Source organism: Zingiber officinale, chromosome 4B (assembly GCF_018446385.1).
Source record: "Zingiber officinale cultivar Zhangliang chromosome 4B, Zo_v1.1, whole genome shotgun sequence".
Classification (NCBI taxonomy): domain Eukaryota; kingdom Viridiplantae; phylum Streptophyta; class Magnoliopsida; order Zingiberales; family Zingiberaceae; genus Zingiber; species Zingiber officinale.
The window spans coordinates 37,173,470-37,199,673 of NC_055993.1; the positions used below are offsets into that span (position 1 = coordinate 37,173,470).

The following is a 26,204-nucleotide window of genomic DNA, read 5'->3' on the forward strand; positions in this document are numbered from 1 at the left end:
TGTCTTCATTGGTTTTTAAAAATTTGAAAGAGCAGTTTCATTTCTGTATGGTATTAGTCAATTTCTCGTTTGTTGTTAATATGCTTGCGGTTTTTTATAGCCAGAGGTCAGTTTTGAAAAAAGAAGCCAAATTAGTAATTTCAGAAGTGCCAAAAAGTATTGCAATGTTTTTTTTTAAAATATTTATAGCCATAGATATCAAATAGTCTTGACACTTATTTTGAAATTTGATTTAAATTTTTTATTGTTTAATGAATACTTTGCTCAAGTAGACTAAGGGTTTAGGAGACTGAGTTACTCTTTCTCTAGATTTCTATCCTGTATTGCTCAAAGGAAAACTTACATGGTATCTAACTCAACCCTTTCTCACCATGTTCACCTCATTTCATTATTGCTTTCTTATTCAAAATGCTAATGAGTGAGTTGATTATTGGTTGTCTTGGAACCATAAGAACACATTATCTGTTTGTCTCAGATCGTTAGTTTGTATGTTTGATCTGATTTCTATGTTTGTTTGTTTGTTTGTCTATCTGTCTATTTGGCTTATTTAGTCTGTTTTATTTATTTAACAATTGACCAAACGATGCATTTAAAATTATAGAATTTTTAAAACTATTTTATCCCTCTCGTTCAAACTGCGGTACTACATTGCTATTTCAAAAATCATCACTATTATAGTGCTTATTTTCAAAATACAACACATTTTTATTTTAAGATTTAAAGTGGTATTGATTTTTGAAATACAGTTGCGGTTGTAATACTAATTTTTAAAAATGAATATCACAACCGTATTAATTTTTTAAATGTAGCAGCACTGTTCTTTAAAATTTAGTACTGGTGTTATTATTTGAATGTAGGAAAATAAATATATCTTTCAGAAAATTTAAAAATTAATTACGTCGTTTAAGAATTTTGTAACTTTAAATGTGCCTTTCATCAATTGTCGTTATTTATTTGGCCTGCCTATCTATTTATTTGTTTTTAGTTTCTAGGTTTAGTTTTCTAGTATTTTTAGTTCCGGTTTCTTTTCCCGTGTTGATTTTGGTTATTTATTTTTCGATTCTGGTTATATATAGAGTTGGGGTTAAGGATTTTAAGTGTTATGGGTTTTGTTCTAGTTCTCGTTTCTGGTTTTTTATTTTTGGGTTCTAGTTATAGATGTTAGGTTACGGATTGTAGATTATGAGTTTCGTTCTAGTTCTGCTTTTGGTTTCTAGTTTTTGAGTTGGATTTTGTTCTAAGTAATAATTTATATTTAGGGCTTTCATTTTGGTTTTTTGGTTTCTAATTTTTGGACTACGCCTAAAAATGCTATGCATCAAATACATCATTTGTTTTTTTAATAGTCCAGATATTCAATACTTACGTTCGATTATTTCTAAAGGTGACCGGATTGATTCCACCGAATTTTTCATTAGTAATCAAAGGTAAATCCTAGAACCGCCATAGTATTGTGCTTCAACCAACCGTCACAGTCTTCAACGTCCCCATAGAGTCGTTCCAACGTCGAACTTAGTTCTCTACTTATGAAGACAAACTCGTAGTCTTTTCCACACACGGGTACTTGTCCCATGACCGACCAATCCAATTTTTTTTTACCAAATTCAACATTGACGCATGTCCTAGTAGAGGAACAAACTGTGATGCTCTGGAATATCCCGACTATGACACCGTGGCCAAGGGAGCAAACACATCATTTGTTTATTTTATAAAGTTAAATAACATTGATGTCATCTATCAAGTTACATTTGACTGGCTTAAGAAGTGGACTACATGTGCTTGAATCTTTTTGAATATCATTTCAACATTTGGTATGCCTCCTTTCTATTGGCACCTATTTTTGGGTTTGCAAATCAAATAGAGCATGCAAGAGATACCCAAGAGACATACTTTGCTAAAGTGATTATTGTTGGTACCCCAAAGTAGTTTTAATGTGATCAAATAAATTAACTTTGATCCTATTGTGTTTAACCCTATGTCTAAGCGTGCAGGAACTTAGGAGCACAGGTAGTCGAGCAAAAGACGCATCTAGCAAGAAGGAAGACACAGAAGAGAACCGACGGGCTCAGTGCGTCTGAGGGACGAGGTGTTGTGGAAGAGTACACTAGCAGACGAGAAGGGAGCGTGCAGTGTTTCCGAGAGACGAGAAGCCGGAGTGGAAGATTGCTCGAGGAGCAAAAGATGCAGCTAGCTAGAAGGTCGGCACGGGAGAGAGCCGACGGGCTCGGTGCGTCCGAGGAACGAAGAGCTGCGGAAGAGTATGCTGGTGGACGAGAAGGAAGCACGCGACGATTCTGAGGGACGAGAAGCCGGAGTAGAAGCTTGCTCGAGAAGGCCGAAAGTTGGGTTCGGGTGAGCCCTATTCCGAATGGCCGAGATCACCTAAGCAAGAGGAACCGGAGCGGAAGACCCAGACCGAGGCCAGCGAAATCGGAGCGAAAGACCCAAACTGGAAAAAGTCAACTTAGTTGACTTTCCTGGTCTCGACGCTCAGAATAGGATTTTATTCAGATCATATTTGATTGCGATCCGTTGCGAAGGGGATAAAATTTTATCCCCTTTCAGGTGCCTGGAACCATTCCAGGCACCCCAAACAGGGCTATATAAGCAGTCCTTCTCCCAAAGCTAAAAAACAACAAGAAATTGTGAAACAACATTTGTACACATCCACTGTTTTATTTTAGCTTCTATTTCTGCGCTTCTATTGCTGTAAAGAGGCTTCTCCGCTTGAAGGAGAATTTTAGTGCGCTTTAACTTCCTTGGAGTAACAACCTCCCCGGTTGTAACCAAGTAAATCTGTGAGTCTTGTCTTTTTTTAGTTTATCTCTTATTTTGTTTATGCAAGTGTTTAGTTTAATTAAGTTATAAGTCCGAGGAAGGTTTGTTTTGCTTGATTTATGCAGGGGCTATTCACCCCCCTCTAGTCGGTCGCCAAGGGTCCTAACAAGTAGTATCAGAGCAAGGACGTCTCAGAAGGACTAATCGCCGACCGAAGCAACGAGATGACCGGAGCTAACATCTACCCACTAACGTTTGAGGGGGAATTCACATTTTGGAAGCGACGAATAGAGGTATTTATTTAAACAAATTTTAATATTTTATTAATAATAAAATATGGTTATGAAGCACCAAAGAACACAAACGGAGAAGAAATTGAAAAACACCTCTAGACCAAAAAGTAGTGCGACGACTTTACGTCAAACGGTAAGGCTGAATATCATCTAATAAGAGTACTACCGGTGGAGGATCTCGACAGAATTGACAACTATCAAAGTGTGAAAGAACTTTGGCAAAAGTTCTTGAAGCTCTACGAAGAACCAATTGAAGTCGAATACAACTCCTTGATGGACACCGAGTCGTCGTCAGAAAAATTCGAGACCGAGGAAATTGCCAGGACAACCCTAATAGCCGAATTCCTTCCTGAGGACACAGAAAGCTCATTACAAATGAGCATCAATGAAGGGGGAGAGTGTTCGGAAGAAAGCAGCAGTTCAGGGGGAGCTACAGATAATGAGATCGACAAGGTAAGTTACTATAAATATCTTGAGGAAGAATGTAAAAAGGCTGCCTTCAGTAGATCCCTCAAGGATCTATCATTCTGTAGTCAAATGCCTATTCCTGGATACTATAAGGATCCAAAGAAGAAATATGGGCTTAGAAGATCTACAACATACAAAGGCAAGCCCCACCAAACCCATGCGAGAGTAGAAAAGAAGAAACATTTACTCCGCAACAAGAAATGCAAATGCTTCCTGTGTGGTGAGGAAGGTCATTTTGCCCGAGATTGCCCTAAAGAATACAAGAATACAAAAAGGGTAGCACTGTTTGAAGGACTTGAAATACCTGATGATTATGAAATCTTATCTGTGCAAGAAGGAGATGAACCATCAGATGCTATCTTTAGCATATCAGAGGGAGAAGACCATCAGGTGAACACCATCCTTAACCAAGAATTCTTATTTGTCTTTATCGAACAAACAAATTCCTATATGATAGGAAAAACTGAAGGATGACAACCGATGATAAAAATCACCAAGCTACAACATGGCTGCAGCCATGTATGGGAAATTAATGGGGAAATACCATCCCCTCATCTCAAATGTACATGTTGCAAAAGAGAGACTATGCAAAGACATCGTATGCACTGCAGTATTTGCAAAATAACATCATGTGGCATGTGCACTCGGAATTATTTTGAGATGAGCATTCCTGTGGAGAGGTCAGTTCCCGTCCCTTTTTCTCCTACGACTTTAATTCAAGAACAGCAGAATTATATTACATGGGCAGTAGCAGAAATTGAAAGGTTAAAGCAAGAGGTCACAAGTGCTAAAGCATTAGCAGAACTTCAGGTAGAATCTTTGAAGAAAGAATTCTCTGCTAAACAAGAAGAAATGATGAGAGCTCATCAAGCTGATATCCCAAAGAATTCTCTGTTAACACTTTGGGGTATCAGCTTGATGAGCTCTCATCATTTCTTCTTGTTTAGCAGAGAATTCTTTCTTCAAGGATTCTACCTGCTGTTCTTGAATTAAAGTCGTAGGAGAAAAAGGGACGGGAACTGACCTCTCCACAGGAATGCTCATCTCAAAATAATTCCGAGTGCACATGCCACATGATGTTATTTTGCAAATACTGCAGTGCATACGATGTCTTTGCATAGTCTCTCTTTTGCAACATATACATTTGAGATGAGGGGATGGTATTTCCCCATTAATTTCTCATACATGGCTGCAGTCATGTTGTAGCTTGGTGATTTTTATCATCGGTTGCCATCCTTCAGTTTTTCCTATCATATAGGAATTTGTTTGTTCGATAAAGACAAATAAGAATTCTTGGTTAAGGATGGTGTTCACCTGATGGTCTTCTCCCTCTGATATGCTAAAGATAGCATCTGATGGTTCATCTCCTTCTTGCACAGATAGGATTTCAAAATGACCTTCCTCACCACACAGGAAGCATTTGCATTTCTTGTTGCGGAGTAAATGTTTCTTCTTTTCTACTCTCGCATGGGTTTGGTGGGGCTTGCCTTTGTATGTTGTAGATCTTCTAAGCCCATATTTCTTCTTTGGATCCTTGTAGTATCCAGGAATAGGCATTTGACTACAGAATGATAGATCCTTGAGGGATCTACTGAAGGCAGCCTTTTTACATTCTTCCTCAAGATATTTATAAGTGAAGATTACCCTGGGATGTACCCCTGTGGTATTGCCTTGATATTTTTCCTAAAACGCTGCTTTTATTCTGCGCCCCAATTCTCCAGGAAGCTTTAGCCAAAATTTTTCAGATAATTCTGGTCCAGTAAAGAGTCTCCCTGTCTTTGCAGCAAGATTCATATAATCTGTTAGGAAAGGAATTAAATCTTTTACCTGTGGACAAGTTAGCCTTTCCAGATCTCTATAAGCTTTGTCTTGCATGTCTGTGGATCCTTGGAATGGATCTTCTAATAAGAATACTCGTCGTATTTGAGAAATAATATTTTGAGTGCCATTCCTTCCGTCACTAGCATTGACTAACTCTTGGTATTCATTGGGATAAGCCATTCGCCATTGAATCCAGGTTAATCGTTCTGTTTCACCTAGCAGATTCTCAATATATTCAGCCTTGTCCAGGGGATCTGTGAAATTTTGCAGAGCTACCACATTCTTAGTTATTGCTTCCCACCTTAGAAATACATCTTCTATTCGGTGCAATTGGATAGGAAGTGTAAGAATCGCCCCAGTTGGTTGTTGAGCAGATGGCAAATTCCACCACTCAGAATCATCCTTTCTTTTAAATTGGAACAGCAAGCTTTACAACTGTCAGAAGAATTAAAAAGAAATGTAGATAGGGTAGAAACCCTACTACACAAAGTAGAAAGTTGGGTGTCTTCATGAGCTATATCAACACTAAAGCTACAAGTTCGTATAAAGAAGCACTTCAGGCTACGGAAGAAATTGAAGCTCCGGCGCTTGGCTTTTGTAGGCCTTCTGAAAAGCCAGAGGTGGTTCCCACAGTTGTTGTTGTGACAAATACATGTTCTTCATTATTCCCACCAGCTTCCGCGAACGGATTAACAAATTCATCATCTGAAATAGGATATGTAGGTACATCCTGCAGAGCTAGATACTGTAAGTAGGTAAGATAATCATCATCATTATTGTCAGTATCACTATTTGTAAGCATACACAGAAACTGTGTAGGAGTGGATGATGAATCTTGTGAGGATGTTCTTGATGAAGGTATAGAATCAAGTTCGGCTTGCAACTGTCGCCTATATTCTCTTGAGCTTCTGAGTTGCCTGGTTGTAATAGCAAAACTTCGTTCCATCGATGGAGGACCATCTAGCAGATTAAGGTAGGCTTCTTCTTCATAAAATTTATGCTGTTCCACTGCATATTTCCTGGCCTCCTTCTGCATAGCTAATAACTTTTCTTCAGAAAAAGTTTTAATAGCTAAAGGTGAAATAACCTCTTTCTGCTTTGATTTATGGTCTTTTTGAAATATTTCCTTCTCAGGTGGGGGACGAGCAGCTACATATTCATCATATCCTGCTGCATAATCTTCATCACTGCAACAATAATGACAACCATTGCATCTGGGATTGGCCTTAGTGCTGGAGCAAACCTTGTTGATACAGTCTGACCTGGATGTTGTTTGGCTGTTGACACTGATTTAAGTTTGTATCAGATAATTAACTCAGATTAATTACTAATCCAGGTTGACTAGGTTGACCTGATTGAAGCAGTTGGAAAGTCCTGGTGAGTGAAGCCAGGTGAAAACCCTAGTGAGTGAAGCTAGGTGCAAGTCCTGGTGAGTGAAGCCAGGTGAAACCCCTAGTGAGTGAAGCTAGGTGCAAGTCCTGGTGAGTGAAGCCGGGCAAGGGAAAATCCAGATGGATCAAGGGTGATCGGACATCTGGTGTTGAAAAGTCCAAGAAGGAAACTTGGCATGCGGAGTCAGAGAGGGTTCGGTAGCTCGTTCTCTAGGACCGGATGAAGTCGGAGAGGGCTAGGAGCTCATTTCTCGGACTAGGTCGAGAGGGCTCGGAGGAGTCGATCGTCTGCAGACCGATCTTCTTATACGATCGATGCGCCGACCGATCGGGTGTCGATGGCTGCGTTTGCGATCGATCGAAATCGATCGTTTTTCGATGCGGACCGATCATCGATCTGTGATCTTCCGATCGGTCTGCGGACCGATCGAAATCAATCGATAGCCTCGAGATTTTATTGATCGATGCGGAGACCGATCGGAGGCTTTAAGCATGGGGCGAGCAACATCGATCGGTGCGGGGACCGATCAGATTAGTGCTCGATCGGTCCGCAGACCGATCAGGCATCGGTCCGCAGACCGATCAGCGATGATCTAGAAAGTGTGGTTCGGTCTGCAGACCGACCCACGGTATTGTTTGCTTTGCATGCACTTTTTCTGATTGCCGTATTTGTATTCACCTATCTGTTTTTAACCATTTGCTGTGAGTCTTTCTAGCTTGCAGGTTGCAGGTCACATTCTCATGTTTGGATTCAAATTAAGCTTCATTAAGAGAAGGAGACAAGTACCCTTTTCACTGTAATTTGCTGCAACAGATGCATTTGAGGCATCAACGTTCTCTGACGAAATCCGATTAGTTTGACCTCTAGCTATTGGTTCGTATCCAGAGACGCCAGTGATTTCCATTGGCATGGGTTCAGAGAATCAGAAGAGGAGGAGGTGTGATTGGCTACGCCTGGCTGGCAGCAGCGATTCTGCAGACGGCGGTGATTCGAGCCAGTGAAGCAGAGAGACATAAGAAGGAAGAAGAGGAGTTCAGAAAGGGTATTCTGAATTCTCTGTCTTTTGTGATCAAGCCTTCGAGAAAGCAAGTTGGTGAAGCTGTGAGCTCTTTGCTGAGAAGGTTGATTGTGCGCTCTCTGCTCTGTTCTCTTCTCCGCGTGGCTGTAAGCTCATCTTAATATTTTTCTCAGCCACTGTAAGTCTTGTGCTTAAATCTATAATCATCTGAGACTTTGTTGAGAGGTTGCTCCACCGAGAAGGAGACATCTTTAGCCGGATCTTGTCCGGGGTGTGATCTACCGAAAGATCAAGGAGTCGTCCTCCTTACGGACACGCCGAGGAGTAGGGGTAAGTTATCCTCGAACCTCGTATATCCTTGTGTCTGCTGTGTGTTTGTTTTCTTTCGTTTTAAGTTTTTCTACTTCCGCTGTGCTGTGCTAACAAAGTTCTTGAAGAAATTTCTGTTTAGTGTTTTTCAAAGAGGCTATTCACCCCCCTCTAGCCATCTAAGATCCCAACAAGTGGTATCAGAGCCTGGTGCTCTTCATCTGGACTAACATTCCAAGGAGCAACAAGATGGCCATGAAGGAAGGATTCAGCACCAACAGACCACCCTTCTTCGATGGAGCAGATTTCCAGTATTGGAAGAGCCGCATGGAGTATTACCTCAAGACCGATATCTCCATGTGGTTCTCCGTCAAGGAGGGATTCTCCCCTCCAAAGGATGAAGAAGGTAAGGAACTTGACTCATCGAGATGGTCAACCGAGCAAACTCGCAAGGGACAAGCCGATGCCAAGGCGATTGTCACTTTGCAATGTGGGATAGCCAAGGATCAACTTGTCAAGGTTGGTCCTTTCACAAGTGCGAAGGATCTATGGAACAAGCTCATCGAGCTCCAAGAAGGGACTCGAGACTCTCGGATCGCCAAGAGGGATTTGTTCCTAAACCAACTACAGAACCTTGTCATGAAGGAAAATGAAACTGCAAGTGAGATACATGGAAGGTTCAAGGAGATCATCAATGGTCTCCATTCGGTGGATGAACGAGTAGAAAATCGTGACCTCGTAAGGTATGCTCTAAAAGCTTTTCCTAGGAATGCCTTGTGGTCATCTATGGTGGATGCCTACAAGGTATCCAAGGATCTTTCCATTGTTAAGTTAGATGAATTTTTTTGTGAAATGGAATTACATGAACTTGCTAACAAAGGGAAAAAAGAGAAAGGTATTGCTTTGGTTGCAGAAGAAAAGAGCAAGGAGGGAAGAAGGAAGAAAGAAAAGAAGAAGGAGAAAGAAATTGTTTCATCTTCATCCTCCTCCGAGTCCGATGATGAAGGTGAATCATCATCAAGCGAGATGGCCAACTTCGTGAGAAGAATCATGAGAAGGAGCAGAAGATACAAAGGGAAAGGTAAACCTAGTGAACAAAATATTGACAAAACTAATGTTACATGTTATGAGTGCAACAAAAAGGGACACTATCGGAGCGAGTGTCCGAAATTAAAAAGGAAGGAGGAACGAGCCAAAAAGAAGGAGGAAAGAGTCAAGAAGAAGAAGGCTCTAAAAGCTACATGGGATGAGTCTTCTTCAAGTTCATCTGAGGAAGAGAAGAGGGAGAAGAGTACACGGCAGTTAGCCCTCATGGCAAGAGAGGAGTCCGAGTCCGAGAGTGAGGACTCAAGCTCTTCAGCCGCGACTTCATCATCTTCGGATGATGAAGAGGTAACATCTTCCCATTTAGAAAAGTGTTATAAAACAATTGCACATTTGTCTACTTCCCTTAAAAAATCAAAAACAGAAACTAAACTGCTAAAAGATGAAATAGAGAAATTAAGGGCCCTTAGGGAAGATGAGGTCGATGACCTTTATCAAGAGGCCCTAGAGGATGAAAACAAAACCTTGAAGGGTGAAATTGAGAAGCTCAAGAAAATGCTTGAGAAATTCTCAACCAGCTCTAAGACCTTAGACATGATTATAAATGCCCAAAGGGCGGTTTACAACAAGGCTGGATTAGGATACCAACCTAAGGAGTCTAGCTTTATTTCTTTAGTGTCAAGAACCCAATTTCATAGAACACATGTTTCTAGGGTTCATGAGACTAGGAAGAAGGTGACTAAGGCATGGGTGCCTAAGTCTCTCATTGTAGATGCATTAGGTCCCAGAATTTGGGTACCTAAAACATCCGTCTTTCGTGTCTTGTAGGCATTGGTCGAGGGGGAGCGTCTATCAACTTGGTTTGTTGATAGTGGATGCTCCAAGCACATGACAGGGGACAAGTCACTATTCTCTACCATACAAAATAAAAATAGAGGTAATGTGTCTTTTGGCAATAATGGTAGTCTTAAGGTTATAGGGGTTGGAGACATTCATATATCCGAATGTCTCCACATCAAGAATGTTCTTCTAGTCAAGGGATGACTTTTAATCTCCTAAGTGTCACCAATTGTGTGATACAGGTTACACAATTGAGTTTCATTCAAGTCAATGTTTGGTTAAACACATTGACACACTTGACACGATACTAGTAGGCACAAGGGTTGATAATATTTATCAAGTATCGTTTAAAAGTGCTACTAATGCTTTGATTAAGTGTTTCATGTCAAAAGAAGAAGAGTCTTGGCTATGGCATAGAAGGTTGGCACATGTCAATATGAAGAACATCCGGAAGTTGGCCAACCAAGGATTAGTGCGAGACTTACCCAGCATCAAGTACCACAAGACCAAACTATGTGATGCATGTCAAAAGGGTAAGCAAACAAAAGGTGTTCATAAAGGTAAAAGCATTGTAAGTACATCTACTGCTTTAGATTTATTGCACATGGACCTATTTGATTGCAGTAGTGTAATATCATTGAATGGAAGTAGATATTGCTTGGTAATCGTTGATGATTTTACTAGATATACATGGACTTTCTTTTTGAAACATAAGGACCAAACTATAGATATTTTTATTTCCTTTTGTAGAAGAACTGAAAATGAAAAATCGACAACAATTAAAACCATTAGAAGTGATCATGGTGGGGAATTTCAAAATCATAGGTTTTTAGAGTTTTGTCAAGAAAAGGGATATAGGCATGAGTTCTCTACTCCGAGGACCCCACAGCAAAATGGGGTTGTGGAGAGAAAGAACCGAGTCTTACAAGAGGCTGCACGAAGCAGAGCTACTTATGGGCTGAAGCTGTGAATACAGCTTGCTATGTGCAAAATCGAGTTTTAATACATAGGTTTTTAGGAAAGACTCCCCATGAACTTTGGTTTGGGAAACCACCTACAATTAAACATCTTAGGGTGTTTGGTTGTAAGGTGTTTATTTTGAACACCAAGGACCATCTTGGGAAGTTCACGGCTAAGGCTGATCAAGGGATACTAGTCGGGTATTCTCTAACCAGCAAAGCCTATCGAGTCTACAACAATAGGACCAAATTGATTGAAGAGTCCTCTGATGTAGCCTTTGAAGAAATCCCTAACTTAAATGATCAATCAAGGGCTATAGGAGAAATTCAATTTGAACTTAGAAATCTAAGTTTGAATGATCAAAATGAAGAACGAGTCGAAGTTGACTCTGATGTTGATGAGCAAAGGCAACAAAGAACTCAATCTGATCCTTTGTCAGATATTGAGTCCTTGCCTGTGCCTAGTGAGACCATTCATGAGGCACCATCAACACCAAGACAATCTAGGATAGCCTCTAGTCATCCCCAAGAACAAATTGTGGGAGACATCCAACAAGGGGTTAGGACTAGATCATTCTTCAGAAATGAGTCTAATGAAGTCACATTGATTTCAGAGATTGAACCAAAATTAGTTGATGAGGCATTGCACGATCCTGATTGGATCATAGCTATGCAAGACGAATTAGGTCAATTTGAAAGGAGCCAAGTGTGGGACTTGGTTCCTAGACCGAAAAAGACCACCATTATTGGAACTAAATGGGTCTTCAAAAATAAGTTAAATCAAAAGGGAGAAGTTGTAAGAAACAAGGCAAGACTTATAGCCAAGGGCTATAGTCAAGTCGAAGGTCTCGATTATGATGAGACTTACGCTCCCGTGGCACGATTAGAGTCCATTCGTTTGATGCTAGCTTTTGCTGCACATAGAGGTTTCAAACTCTATCAAATGGATGTTAAATCTGCCTTCTTAAATGGTTTCATTAAAGAAGAGGTCTATGTTGAACAACCACCGGGGTTTGTGAGTACCGAAGCTCCAAACCACGTGTACAAGCTCAAGAAAGCACTTTATGGGCTTAAACAAGCACCACGAGCTTGGTACGAAAGGTTGTCAACATATTTACTAGAAAAGGGTTTCGTAAGAAGCCAAATAGACCCAACACTATTTCTGCGTAGAGATGGTGAAAATATTTTTGTAGCCCAAGTATATATCGATGACATAATTTGTGGCTCAAATAACAAGGGCTATTTGAATGAATTTATTTCTCACATGGAAAGTGAGTTTGAGATGAGTCTAGTAGGAGAATTGACATTCTTCCTTGGACTTGAAATCAAACAAACTCGAGATGGCATTTATGTCCATCAGACGAAATACACTCAAGAGATGCTTAGAAAATTCAATATGAGTGACTCTAAGGAAGTGTCCACTCCAATGGCGACAAACACTCGCCTTGACAATGATGAGAGTGGAAAACCAATTGATCTAACGCAATATAGAAGCATGATTGGTAGTCTTCTATATCTCACAGCTAGTCGACCAGACATACTTTTTGCTGTGGGCATGTGCGCTAGATATCAAGTCTGTGCCAAGGAATCTCATTTAATTGCAGTTAAGAGAATATTGAGATACCTTAAGGGCACAATTCGAGTAGGTCTATGGTACCCTCGTACAGAGTCTTTTGACTTGATAGGCTATACCGATTCCGATTATGCTGGGTGCAAATTGGATCGGAAAAGCACTAGTGGGGGTTGCCAATTCTTAGGTTCATCATTAGTTAGTTGGTCAAGTCGGAAGCAACATTGTGTTGCTCTCTCCACGACCGAGGCCGAATATATTGCCATGGGAGAGAGTGTATCACAGTTGTTGTGGATGATACACACCCTAGAGGATTATGGACTTTCTTATAAGGGTGTACAAGTGCTATGTGACAACATTAGCACGATCAACCTAACTAAAAATCCAGTCCATCATTCAAGGACCAAGCACATTGAAGTGCGTCATCACTTCATTAGAGATCACGTAGCTAGGGGTGACATTGTGCTCACATATGTGGAGTTAAAGTCAAACCTAGCCGACATTTTCACCAAACCCCTTCCGGAAAATGAATTTAGTCATTTAAGGAGGGAGTTGGGGATGTGTTTGGCTCCTTAGGTCCTTAGGACTTCATCATGATCAATAAGGACAAATTAAAATGACAAAAGAAATTGGGAATGATTTTGGGCAACTTGGGAACATCTCACACAAACTATAAGGTTTAACAAAATATTTTTGTTTGCTAGAAATGGGGTGAGATGCTAGGAACAACCAAATTATTCAAAATGTATCATGCATCTCTTGAATAATTAGGTTGAAGAGACATTAATTGAGTATGGGGAACACCATTACATAATTTATGTGTAATTGGTTCCTAGATCTTACTCATATATTCCAACCAAGGAATCTTGGTTGGACATTTGCCTAGAAATTTTTCTAATCATGGTTGATGGTTAATGTGTTGATTGGTATTGTTGTTTGGTTCATGTCATGACTTTTGATTGATAAAACGATAGGTTATTAAAGGAAATAATAATAAATTGGATATATTTTGACAAACTTGAAACTAAACATAACAAGAATCAAGAATTTCAGCTTTCATGCCTTGATTGCAAATTAGGACAAGTTGTCTATTTTGACAAACTTGAAACTTGTCTGAAATCTCAGTGTTTGTAGTCGAATATGAAAGTCTCAAATTATAAACAAATTCACACCATAAGAGCCCATCGTTAGGACATAGTTATGCTTGTAGATTCTCAGGGTTCTAGATATTGATTTTGAAAGTTTTACTGGAGAAACTTCTACGAACTATCAAACATATCTAAGGTTTGATTCTGAAATCATGAAAATTTCGATGTCGAGACCGATCGGGCTAACCGATCGGAGAAGATGGATCGGTCGATGACCGATCAAAACTTCCCAACCTTTCATGTCGTAATCTGATCGGTCCAGGACCGATCAGGAGATTCCCTGATCGGTCGAGGACTCAGATAACTGATACGCAAGGCTCTTCGATCGGTCCATAGACCGATCGGTGGTTCCATGGTTAAGTGCGTGACTTCAATTTGTCGACTCCGATCGGTCTACGGACCGATCAGAAGGTTCCCTGATCGGTCCGGACACTGGGTTATCTGATCGGTCTGGTGACCGATCAGGGGGCTTCGGATACCTTCTGATCGGACAACCGTCCGATCATTTCTTCAATGTACACCCATCTTAACCCTTAAAACCTCCCGATCCTTTCTTTCCCTCATCCACGCGAACCCTAGCCGACTCTCCCCACCAGTCCTCCCTTTTTCTCTTCTCTTTGCACGCCAAACCCTACCCGAAGCTCTAACCCTCGGAAGCCCTAGTCTAAAGTTCAAATGGCACCAAGGTACCTTCTTACCTCTATAGAACTTGGCATTATGTTTTCATTTCTCATCTTCTGTTGTTGTGTTTGTTTCGGTTCTTAATTGTTGGTGGCTCCTGTGCTTTTCGTTTTTCCCATTGTATCCCCTTAGGAAGAAACCCACTGATGGTGAGGGAACCTCTAAGGAACCAACCAAGACATCCAAATCCAAAACTCCTGCTGCTCCTTCCCGACCCCAACCAGCTAGTTCCAGTAGATTCCCAAACCGCCAGTCTGAGCAAGCTTTTCAACAAAGGACATTCAAATTACTCCCTTGTAGGTCCGTGGATAGAAAATTCATGGACGAATTTTGCCCACAAGTGTCCGAAATCATAGCATACTACAAACTCAATTCACTAGTCTACTTGGAACGGGATATCAACTATGACTTGGTCTCTGAGTTCTATAATAACCTTCATGAGACTAATGATCAAGGTTTTAAAACAAGAGTTGCTAAGCGGACTCTTGATTTCAGTATCTCATCTTTCTTTGAGTATCTCAATTGTCGGAGGTGTTCCGGTGATGTCTTTTCGATATTCCCTGACTTACCAGATCAGTTACTTCCACCGTTTGATATCTCACCTGACGATATATATGAGTACTTCTTCAGACAGCCTAGACAAGGGCTAGATGAGCTAGATGTTGACTTCCCTACTTTTGCAGCCTTGAGATTATCTCCTCAAGATTACATTCTTTTTAAAATTGTCACGAACTGCCTTCTACCTATCACATCTAAACCATTATCTGAGATCTGATCATATCATTGTCTTATGCTTTATGGTTTGCGTCGGCGTCTCGATTTTGATATCATGTCGAACTTCTACTCCTCGATCATATCATATTCTCAGCCTAGCGGTTTCACTATTTATATGCCTTATGGGCATATAATTACTGATTGGCTTGAGACCCTTCAGGTTGATGTCTCTAAGGGTAGAATAATCAAAATGGTTAGGCAGGATTGCCGACTTGGGAAACGGGCATTTTCCAAGTCTGGAATCATAGGGAAAAATGGGGATGTTCAGTGGAAGGATGGGAGAGCTTTAGGTGAGTTACCACGGGGACCTCCACGACAGGTTGCAGCTGCTCCTGTTGCTGCTCCTCCTGCTGACATTGGCGAGGCGGATCCAGACTACGCATACGGATTGACCAGCGCTACGATGACCTGCGCGGGCATATTGACCAGCGCTTCGATGATATGCGCAGTCATCAGGTGGTGACACAGCAGTTGCTACTCGGATGGATGGCACGCTACCCGCCTCCGCAGTCTTACCCAGGCTATCCATCCTCCAGCGTGCCGCCTCAGGATTTCACCCTTCCGCCGATGATGATGATGCTCCTCATGTTGAGGACGTTGATTGATATAGTCTGTGTGTCACCTTGTCTGTATGTATTTTGGATGTTATTTGTTAGTCTGACCTGGATGTTTGCACTTCTGATGCTACTCATATATTTATGCTACTCGGTTTTATATTTGCTTGCTCCTTATTATGCTTCATTTTCTATGTTTTTTTTATGCTGTTCCTATGCCATGATTTGATTGTATCTTTTGTCTTTCTTACTGTCGTATTGTGACCTTAGAGGGAACTCTAGGTCAGTTAAAAGAAGGCAGTATGGATTAAGGGGGAGCCTTTTTAGTTTTTGTCACCTCATTTGCACCTTTTCGGTGTTTGACAAAGGGGGAGAGGATACCTAAGTTTAGAAATGTATGAAAGCTTGATTTTAGGGGAGAGGATAACGGGAAGGATCTTGATTCCCGTCCTTGACTTGGTGGTGTATCCGTCTTAGGGGGAGGATCCTGATTTCCCTAAAATTATGGGTATATGAGCATTTCTGATCTAAACTTAAATCGTGTTGTCAAACAATAAAAGGGGAGATTGTTGATGATCGACACGGATGTTGTTTTTGTTGACAGGATTTAAGTTTGTATTACTTAATTAACTCAGAATTACTAAATTGACTTGACTAGTGATTGAAGCAGGTGAAAGTCACGGTGAGTGAAGCGGTGAAAACCCTAGTGAGTGAAGCTAGGTGCAAGTCACGGTGAATGAAGCCAGGCGAGGAAAATCCAGATGGATCAAGGGTGATAGGACATCCGGTGTTGAAAAGTCCAAGAAGGAAACTTGGCATGCGGAGTCGAGAGAGGTAGCTCGTTCTCTAGGACCAGATGAAGTCGGAGAGGGCTAGGGAGCTCATTTCTCCGGACTAGGTCGAGAGGGCTCGACCGGGATGAGTTAAGAAAGCGGATCGGTGCAAACCGATCGGTGAAACTTTATACGGATCGGTGCGCCACCGATCGAGGTGAATTGATGGCTCGAGCGTTTCGATCGGTGCGGACGATCAGAAATCGATCGATGTGTTCTTGATCGATGCGGACCGATCGAATCGATCGAGCCCATGATCTTGCGATCGGTTGCGGACCGATCGAAATCAATCGAGCTCATCGAGATTTTATTGATCGATGCGAGCCGATCGGAGGCTTTAAGCACACGAGCAACATCTGATCGGTGCGGGACCGATCAGATTAGTGCTGATCGGTCGGCAGACCGATCAGCGAAAGAGCCTGATCGGTCCACCGATCGATCAGGGTGTTCGACCGACCCACAGTATTGTTTGCTTTGCATGCACTTTTTCTGATTGCCGTATTTGTATTCACTTATCTGTTTTTAACCATTTGCTGTGAGTCTTTCTAGCTTGCAGGTTGCAGGTCACATTCTCATGTTTGGATTCAAATTAAGCTTCATTAAGAGAAGGAGACAAGTACCCTTTTCACTGTAATTTGCTACAACAGATGCATTTGAGGCATCTGACGAAATCTGATTACGATTGAGGCTGCTCAGTTTGACCTCTAGCTATTGGTTCGTATCCAGAGACGCCAGTGATTTCCATTGGCATGGGTTCAGAGAATCAGAAGAGGAGGAGGCGTGATTGGCTACGCCTGGCTGGCAGCAGCGATTCTGCAGACGGCGGTGATTCGAGCCAGTGAAGCAGAGAGACATAAGAAGGAAGAAGAGGAGTTCAGAAAGGTAATTCTGAATTCTCTGTCTTTTGTGATCAAGCCTTCGAGAAAGCAAGTTGGTGAAGCTGTGAGCTCTTTGCTGAGAAGGTTGATTGTGTGCTCTCTGCTCTGTTCTCTTCTCCGCGTGGCTGTAAGCTCATCTTAATATTTTTCTCAGCCACTGTAAGTCTTGTGCTTAAATCTATAATCATCTGAGACTTTGTTGAGAGGTTGCTCCACCGAGAAGGAGACATCTTTAGCCGGATCTTGTCCGGGGTGTGATCTACCGAAAGATCAAGGAGTCGTCCTCCTTACGGACACGCCGAGGAGTAGGGGCAAGTTATCCCCGAACCTCGTATATCCTTGTGTCTGCTGTGTGTTTGTTTTCTTTCGTTTTAAGTTTTTCTACTTCCGCTGTGCTGTGCTAACAAAGTTCTTGAAGAAATTTCTGTTTAGTGTTTTTCAAAGAGGCTATTCACCCCCCCTCTAGCCATCTAAGATCCCAACAAACCTGCCTTATTGTTGTGGATCCGAATCCTGATATTCCTCTTGAAGTTGAACCTAAGACTTCAACCTCTCGTACACTTGGTGTAGATATTCGTTCCAAGATGAGTTGAGCTATGTACTCCTGTTTTTCCAGAAATATATCATCATTTGTTGTATTAAAAGCCATAATTTTTACCTCGCCTCTGTAGTCAGAATCTATAGCGCCTCCCATAATAATGATGCCTTGTAATGCAGCACTTGATCTAGGGGCTATCCTGGCATAAGTGTTTTGAGGAATTTGTATACAAATACCTGTTGCTAATAAAGACCTTTCTCTAGCAGGTATATCTTGTGCATGTGTAATAGAAATATCATACCCGGCGACTCCTGGTGTTCGTTTTACAGGGAGCTTAGCTAGTGATGATATTCTTTTAACTAGCAATTCTTCCACAGGTTTTCTTTCCTCAATAAGTACTGAAATAATATGGTCATTAATTTCTTCTTCATCTGACTGTACCTCCTCGTCCCGGGAGTTGAATTTAGGCGGTGCTGCTGAGGTTGCAGCTTGGTAACTGTCAAATTGTAGGGAAACACTTCCATCAAGCATATTTCTTGTGTTAACTTCAGTGGGTTGCATTGATATGTTGACTATTGATTGCCTTATAATCCAGTTATGCCCAAGGACATCCCTGGTGTTGTAGCTCCTTCCTGGAAGAGCTCTGACTCCATGACTGACCAAATAATCAACCACGTTTTGTACTTCATAGGCAAAACCAACGTTAGGTGTATTAGATAGACGTCCTACCAGTCCTCTAGTAACCAGCAGATTGGCTTCACCGTTTCTCCAGTTTTCGTATCCCCTTGTGAGAATTGACACCTGTATATTTCTGTAGAAGTCAGAAATTGTAAGCATTGTGTCAGGGATAACATATACTAATTGACTTCCATGAGTTAAGTCAATTTCCATAGTAGCAAAGATGGCTTGGTCTCCTTGCCATCTATTATCTCTGAAGACGATTAAGGCCAGATTTCCCTCTTCTTGCCTATGTAGGATTTGAACTCGTACTTGTATTACACCCATATGAAGAAAACGCATCCCACTTCTTTGCAGTTGGGTATAACTTTCTGGTTGTATGAAAGCCCGATCTATCTGGTTGCTTGTAACCAGCATAGCTTCTTCAGATCTATGGACATACACTCTGTGGTGTACATCATCTCTTCTGGAATGATACAGGACTTCAGCTGGGACAATAGCAGCTCTCTCCTGCATAGAGAGTCTAAGCTGTACCTGAGGATCAAGTTGTTGCTCTAAGGAGTTGTTGTAGGTTCCTCCTATAATCCTCCTGGTAACTCGTTGTACTGCTCTTCTGGCGTTGTACCTTCGCCTCTGGCTCCGGCGGTATTCTCTTACTTGGTCTTCAAATAGAGGTGCTCCTTCTGTTCTTGTTATGGTTGTAACAGGAGGGTCTGGATTTCGCAGGGCCATTACCTTTTTATTTTTGTTTGTTCTTCCTTCAAGATCTGGAAAGGATCTGTGAAAACCCTTAGCTTTCCTTTTGATTCTTTGGGTTTTTCTTGAATAGATAAAGCTTGAATTTTATTAGTTATGCTTTGAATCACAGCTTCTGGAAGAGGTTGTTGCTGTGGGGTTTCTTTTGCTTCAAGCTTTTTGATCCTTTCTTCCAAGGCTTCAAGTTTCTCAAGAATAGTTACAAGTAACTGGATCAGAGTATTAGCCTGTTTAATAAGAGCAATATTACTACTTATTCCTCCTTTGTATTCAGAAGGCCTACAAAAGCCAAGTGTCGGAGCTTCAATTTCTTCTGTAGCCTGAAGTGCTTCTTTATACGAACTTGTAGCTTTAGTGTTGATATAGCTCATGAAGACACCCAACTTTCTACTTTGTGTAGTAGGGTTTCTACCCTATCTACTTTTCTTTTTAATTCTTCTGACAGTTGTAAAGCTTGCTGTTCAATTAATTTCAGTTGTTCTGTTATTTTTATGATAAGGTCTTCCAACTGCCTCTTTGTTAATGACTTGTTTTCAAGAATTTCCTTAGTAAGGTTTCTTACGGCTTTACTAAGGTTCTGATTTTCGGCCTTTACTTCCCCCAATTGTTCCTCTATTTGTTTAAAATTTTTGAGGTGCACTCTGCAGGAAAGACAAACTCTATCATAGATAACTGAAATATTGTGAGCTAGCTCTCTTTTGGTAGGTTGTTTTTCTGTTTTTGCTAAATCAAGGTATTCTAGGTTCGAGGTATGAGATTTAGTATACCATTCCTGAATGCTTTCTTCCCAGCGTCTAGACATAGACACAATTACAACTTTACCCTATCTACCATTTTCTTTAGACGCTGTTGCTTACAGCTTAGGGAGTTCTAGAGGCTTTCTTGCTCACACAGGTGTGCCCTTGGTTTTATAAACGACATCCCTTGCCTTGTTACCAAGTTAGGACCTGTTCTTTTGCAATCCACCCGTCGTTCTCCGGTCGCCTTATAACAACAAAATCTTAAGTAACTTGTTTCCAGGGTTTGATTGTTCGGATACTATATTAGTTCATGTTTTCGCTATGACTGATCAACAGTTGCAATTCGCTAGTCATGCCTCAGGGGTTTGGTATAACTGATCAACAGTTGCAATTCACTTACCCCAAAGTGTTAACTAAAAGACATCCTTTATTGCTTTAAGGGAAAAGAACTTAAAGAAATTTTTATTATTACCCAGCCTCTCCCCTGTCGAATACCTTGAAAAGAGGTTTTTACTCAACCATTGCCTGAACTAGCTCTGATACCATAATTGTGCGGAAACGTCTTCTTTTCAAATAACTTAGATAATGTACCAAGAGATACAAGTACAGGACTAAATTACAAGAAAAGGGACTTGAAACTAAAAACATACAAATGCTTCGGATGCTTAGCTCAGAGTAGAACTTGTACCGTGAAGCGGTGTGTGTTCTGCAATGAGAAACTAGGATGCTTATATAGAGAAAGATGAGAGGAATGAGGCTGTGAACCGGGTGCTCATTGGGCCCCATCGTCACTCACAAAAGCCTTATTTTCTCTTCTTTATTTGACTTGATGAGATGTATGCATGCTTTACAGCTATATTCTTTTCAAATGGGCGGCTCCCCGAGGCTCAACCCATGTGAAGAGATTCTCTAATATCTTTTTGGATTTTTAGGGCCCACCATTGCTCTGCTTTCTCATGGTGGTGTATCCTTTATTTTCTGGACGATTCCTTGCACGTGAATAAAGGTATCTAATAATACATCTTTAGTCTGAATCACTTCTGGTAAAGCGTCCTTGAAGTAGAGGTGTAGTCCTCTTTTGACCTGGCAACGTCTGGCAAAGTCCTTTTCTTTGGCTTTGATGATAAGCATGAATTCCCATAAGCTGTTGAGGAGATTCCTTGCTGCAGTGTCCTCGATGTCCTCCATATGCTGTCGTTTGTCTTTTTCATATGGGGTGTTAGTGCTTCGCCCGATTCGTTCAGCGAGTTCTTCATACTGGTCCAGTAATGGATAAGGCCCGCAAGGTGCTGGGAGGCTAGGATATGAAGCCTGCTCTCCAGCTGATCCATCGTTTCTTCGAAATGGGCTAGGATTGTTGTATCTTCGTCGGATGGGCTCCATGGACCTATAATAAAACAGACAAGTCTTGATAAAGCATCAGCCAAGTGGTTATCCTTACCGTCTATATGCTGGAATTGTACAGTTATGCCTAAGCCAGTTATAAAATCTGTAAAGGCCATCCAGCGAACGCGGGAAGGTTTATTTTGTGCTGTCTTGTTGAAGAAGCTTATTATTGCTTGACAATCTGTTCGGATTAGGAGTTCCTCCTTATCAAGATAATATATCTTAAAGCTATTCATGCAATTCATTATAGCATGAATTTCAGCATCTATAGTGGATTTCAGAGGGGAAAACTTTCCACTTGCATAGGCACATATTAATTCTGAGGATTTTGGATCAAACTTTTGTGGTTTCCACTTAAGGACTCCTCCCCATCCTTCCATACACCCATCAGATTCAATGATAACAAAGAAATTTGCAGGGGGTATTGCTAAGTCTGGAAGTGACTTAACCATAGATTTGACTTTTTCCACTAATGCCCAATCCTGGGTATTCATCCGCTTTTCTCCATTTGGGGATACCTTTGAGTATAATGGACCAAGTATTTTTCCCAGATTAGGGATATAAGAACGGGCATAATTGAGAATACCCAGCCAGGATCGTAATCCTTTGGTAGTTTGGAGATCTTGATTATTAAAATCAGCTACCTTTGAAATTATATGCGGCTGTAATTTGATTTTTGAATGCCCAATAGTTGCTCCCAAAAATTCTATTGTTGGGCTACCAATCTTCATTTTTGTTGGGCTCAATATCAGCCCATTTTGCTTGCAGATTTTTAGAAGAACCTTTAAGTGCTCACGCTGTTCTTCTTCATTTTCTGAAAAGACTAATATATCGTCAATATAAACTGCTATAAACTTTTCAGTACCTCTAAAGCAGTTATCCATCTTGTGTTGAAAGATTGTAGGAGCATTCTTAAGGCCAAAAGGCATCACAAGCCATTCAAAAAGGCCATCTGGTACCCAAAAGGCTGTCCATGGCACAGAATCAGGATCCATTGCTACTTGGTGGAAGCCATTTTTGAGATCAAATTTTGAGAAAATCTTGCTTCTTCCCACTCTGTGTATTATTGTATTGATTCCAGGAAGGCTGTATTGGTCTTTATGGGTATTATCATTAAGCCTTTTGTAGTTAAAGACCATTCGTTCTTTTCCTTTAGTCTCCTTTCCTGTCTTTGGATCTACAGTTGTACCAGAATATACTATTATTGCAGTAGTCCTGTGGCGACTATTGCTTGGTCTGATAACCTTGAGGTCCAGCAAGGATTTAATATGTCTTCGGAAAGAGTCTTGCATCTGAGGGGTCACATGTTTAAGCGGTCTATCCTCAATAGTTAAATCTAGATTTTTGATATCCAGCTTGCAAGTCACAAGATTGGACTTCCAGAATTTCATTGGGTTATCCCCAATATAACCAGTATTGGTTAAGTCAGAAATTAAATCTTGTAAATACTGACCTGGTTGCCATATACACACCTGCTCTTGAATTTGATTATATTAAGACGTGTAAGTCTTCTTCATAAAATTCTTCATCTTCAGGGGGAACAGGTTCTGCTTCTTTGCTTCCCAGTTTCTTCTTAAGATCTTTATTTTCTAATTCCAGGAGGTCAATTTTTAGCTGAAGTTCTTCATTCTCCGTGTCAACTTCCAATTTATCAGCTTGATGAGCTCTCATCATTTCTTCTTGTTTAGCAGAGAATTCTTTCTTGTTTAGCACTCAAAATATTATTTCTCAAATACGACGAGTAGAATCCTTGAAGAAAGAATTCTCTGCTAAACAAGAAGAAATGATGAGAGCTCATCAAGCTGATAAATTGGAAGTTGACACGGAGAATGAAGAACTTCAGCTAAAAATTGACCTCCTGGAATTAGAAAATAAAGATCTTAAGAAGAAACTGGGAAGCAAAGAAGCAGAACCTGTTCCCCCTGAAGATGAAGAATTTTATGAAGAAGACTTACACGTCTTAATCGACTCAGGAAAGGAAAAGGTTTTCTCTATAGAAGAGGCAAAGCAACCAAAACCAAAGACAAATGGCCTCTTCAATCTAGTTGTGGAACTCTCCATACCTGGGATAGACAGTTTCAAAGTAAATGTTATTCTTGATGCAGGAGCCACCACTTGCTGTATAGACCAGGTATCAATACCTTCCCTTGCAATTGAAGATAACACTTTTGTTGTCAATTTCAGCGGTATTAATTCAAAGACAACAGTTAATAAGAAGCTGAAATATGGTAATATGAAGATTGGGGATCATCAATTCAGGATATCTTACACCTATGCATTCCCCCTCACATTAGGGAGTAATATTACAATGATTCTTGGTTGCAATTTTATACGAGCTATGCATGGAGTAGTACGAATAGAAGGCAATGAGGTAACATTTTACAAAAATGTCACTACTATTCATACTCAACAAGTGATACCTGTAGCCCATATTATTGAAGAATTAGAGCTTGACGAGGAAGAATATAATCAAATTCAAGAGCAGGTGTGTATATGGCAACCAGGTCAGTATTTACAAGATTTAATTTCTGACTTAACCAATACTGGTTATATTGGGGATAACCCAATGAAATTCTGTACGAACTCTTCCTCCCGATAAGTTATTTAAATTTGTTAAATTATTATTTAAAGACTGTTGCAAACTAGAAAAAGAAAATAAAGAATTAAAGTTAATTCTAGCCAAATTTTGTCTATTAGAAGATTTTGAAAAATTAAAATTGGAGAATGATAAATTGAAAATACAAGTAGATGACTTGAAAAATCGTGCATGCTTAAATGTTAAAAAATTAAAATATTAGGAAATATAATAATTTGAACTGGTATTTTAATTACCATAAGGGACAAATTAGGAAAATTTCTTAGAAATATATTTTTAAGAGATTTCTAATTAATACAATTGGATGGAACCTGTATTGGATTCTCAAATCTTATGTAAATTAAACTTTAAAATTAGGACTTTCAGAGAGTAGATTAAATGTTTGATTTCCTTAAGAGACTTTGTCTAGAAAGTGATTGTTGTTCTAATAACCAAGAAAGCCTAATGTCTTGTCACAATCTGAAAGCCAATTAATGAAATAAAATATGTAATTGATTAACTGACAAAAATATTTAAATGTAATTAAATAATGCTTTAAATAGTTACTCAAACATTTTGCAGTGTTTTTAACTTAGAAAATTTTTTCTCCAAGGTCAGATCGGTGTCTAGGTACTCGGGCCTCCTTGCCCCATTGCTACTCGGGCCTCCCGGTTCCATAGCTACTCGGGCCATAACTACTCAGGCCTCTTGGCTCCATAGCTACTCAGACTTCCTTACTCCATTGCCTCTCGGTCCTCACGATTCTATAACTACTCAAGCCTCTTAGCTCAATAGCTACTCGGCCATAACTACTCGGGCTTCCCAGTTCCATAGCTACTCGAGTCTCCTAGCTCAATAGCTACTCAGGTCAAAGATACTCGGGCCTCCTAGCTCCATAACTACTCGGGTCATAGCTACTCGGGCCTCCCGACTCCATAGCTACTCGGTCCTCCCGACCCCTTAGCCATGTAGGATAAGGGGTTATTTCAAGAAAAAAAAATCATTGCACCAATCTTGGTTATTTTAAGAGAAAGACAACGACATTAATAAATCTTATATTATTTAAGAAATTAAGTAATAATAGTATGAGAATCGGAACAGAAGGAAAAAATCTATCAATCTCGATTATTTTAGGAAAAAGATAATAATATAAATAAATCTCATATTTTTAATGAATTAAATAATGACCTCATGAAGATTGAAAAGCAATTAAAAGGTCTGCTTTCTCTTATAAAAGATAGTACTTTTTATTGGATCGTAAAATTCGCTAGAGGGGAGTGAATAGCGATCGTCAAAAATTCGTTATCGAGTAAGCAGTGGAAACAGAAAATTAAATACAATGCTAACAAAACTAATTTTACTTGGTTCGGAGCCTTCGTCGACTCCTACTCCAAGGCCCGCACGTGAGAGTGCTTTCGTTGGGTAATCACTAATAATTTGCAAAAGTATTATACGATTTAGTACAAGAATTATGAAAATAATACCAACAACAAGGAAAAAGAAATTGAGTCGTAGATTGTCGGAGGAGCTTCGCAGCGTCACAGGAACAATGCGCAATAGAGCAATCGTAGAAGGAAGTTGTGTGTCTTTGCTCCAGGTGGAGGGATCCTTATATAGGTAGCTCCGGGCGCCCAGATCACTTCTGGGCGCTTGAACCGTGACGTTGGCCCAATCAATCAGCCCGCTCTATGTTGCGATGAGATAAACTTTTGCATTCAGGGCCCCCGGATCCCTTCCGGGCGCCAAGATCCCTTTTTCCAGCAAAAGTTTTTTTTACAAGAAAAAGATTAGTCCGAGGCAATAAACATTATACTATCATGCGAAACAAAAGTTAGCACAAATATAATAAAAACAGAGTAGTAATTAGATTCTGTCTCCTCGAGACCAGAATCTAGTCACGATCTCAACATAGATTTTCAAAATTGATCTAAGTTGGATCGACACCTACAGTTCCCTCAGACGGAGAACGCGTCCTCACCAAGTCACTCCCCTCCAGTGATTTACCTTAACTTACCATTCTACTAGACATCCGGTCAACCCGTCGACCTATCTGGACTTCGTGCCAGCTATCCGATCGACCCGTTGACTTAGCTGGACTTTGTGCCAGATATCCGATCTGCCTGTCGACCTATCTGGACTTCGTACCAGCTATCTGGTCAGCCCGCCGACCT

At 40.5% G+C, this 26,204-nt stretch overlaps 1 protein-coding gene across 1 annotated transcript; it reads left to right on the forward strand.

Annotated features, from left to right (window-relative positions):
- Window positions 1-3,608: 3,608 nt before the first annotated feature.
- On the forward strand, window positions 3,609-4,023 carry LOC121978206. The gene is made up of 2 exons (XM_042530584.1): window positions 3,609-3,929; window positions 3,997-4,023. The coding sequence occupies exons 1-2, from the start codon at window positions 3,609-3,611 to the stop codon at window positions 4,021-4,023; spliced, it is 348 nt and encodes a 115-aa protein (XP_042386518.1).
- The last annotated feature ends 22,181 nt before the right edge of the window (window positions 4,024-26,204 follow it).

Coding starts and splice junctions, on each gene's coding strand:
- LOC121978206 (XM_042530584.1), top strand. CDS start 3,609: ATGCCTATTCCTGGATACTATAAGGATCCAAAGAAGAAATATGGGCTT. Junction 3,930..3,996: donor CAGAGGGAGAAGACCATCAG/GTGAACACCATC, acceptor CCTATATGATAG/GAAAAACTGAAGGATGACAA.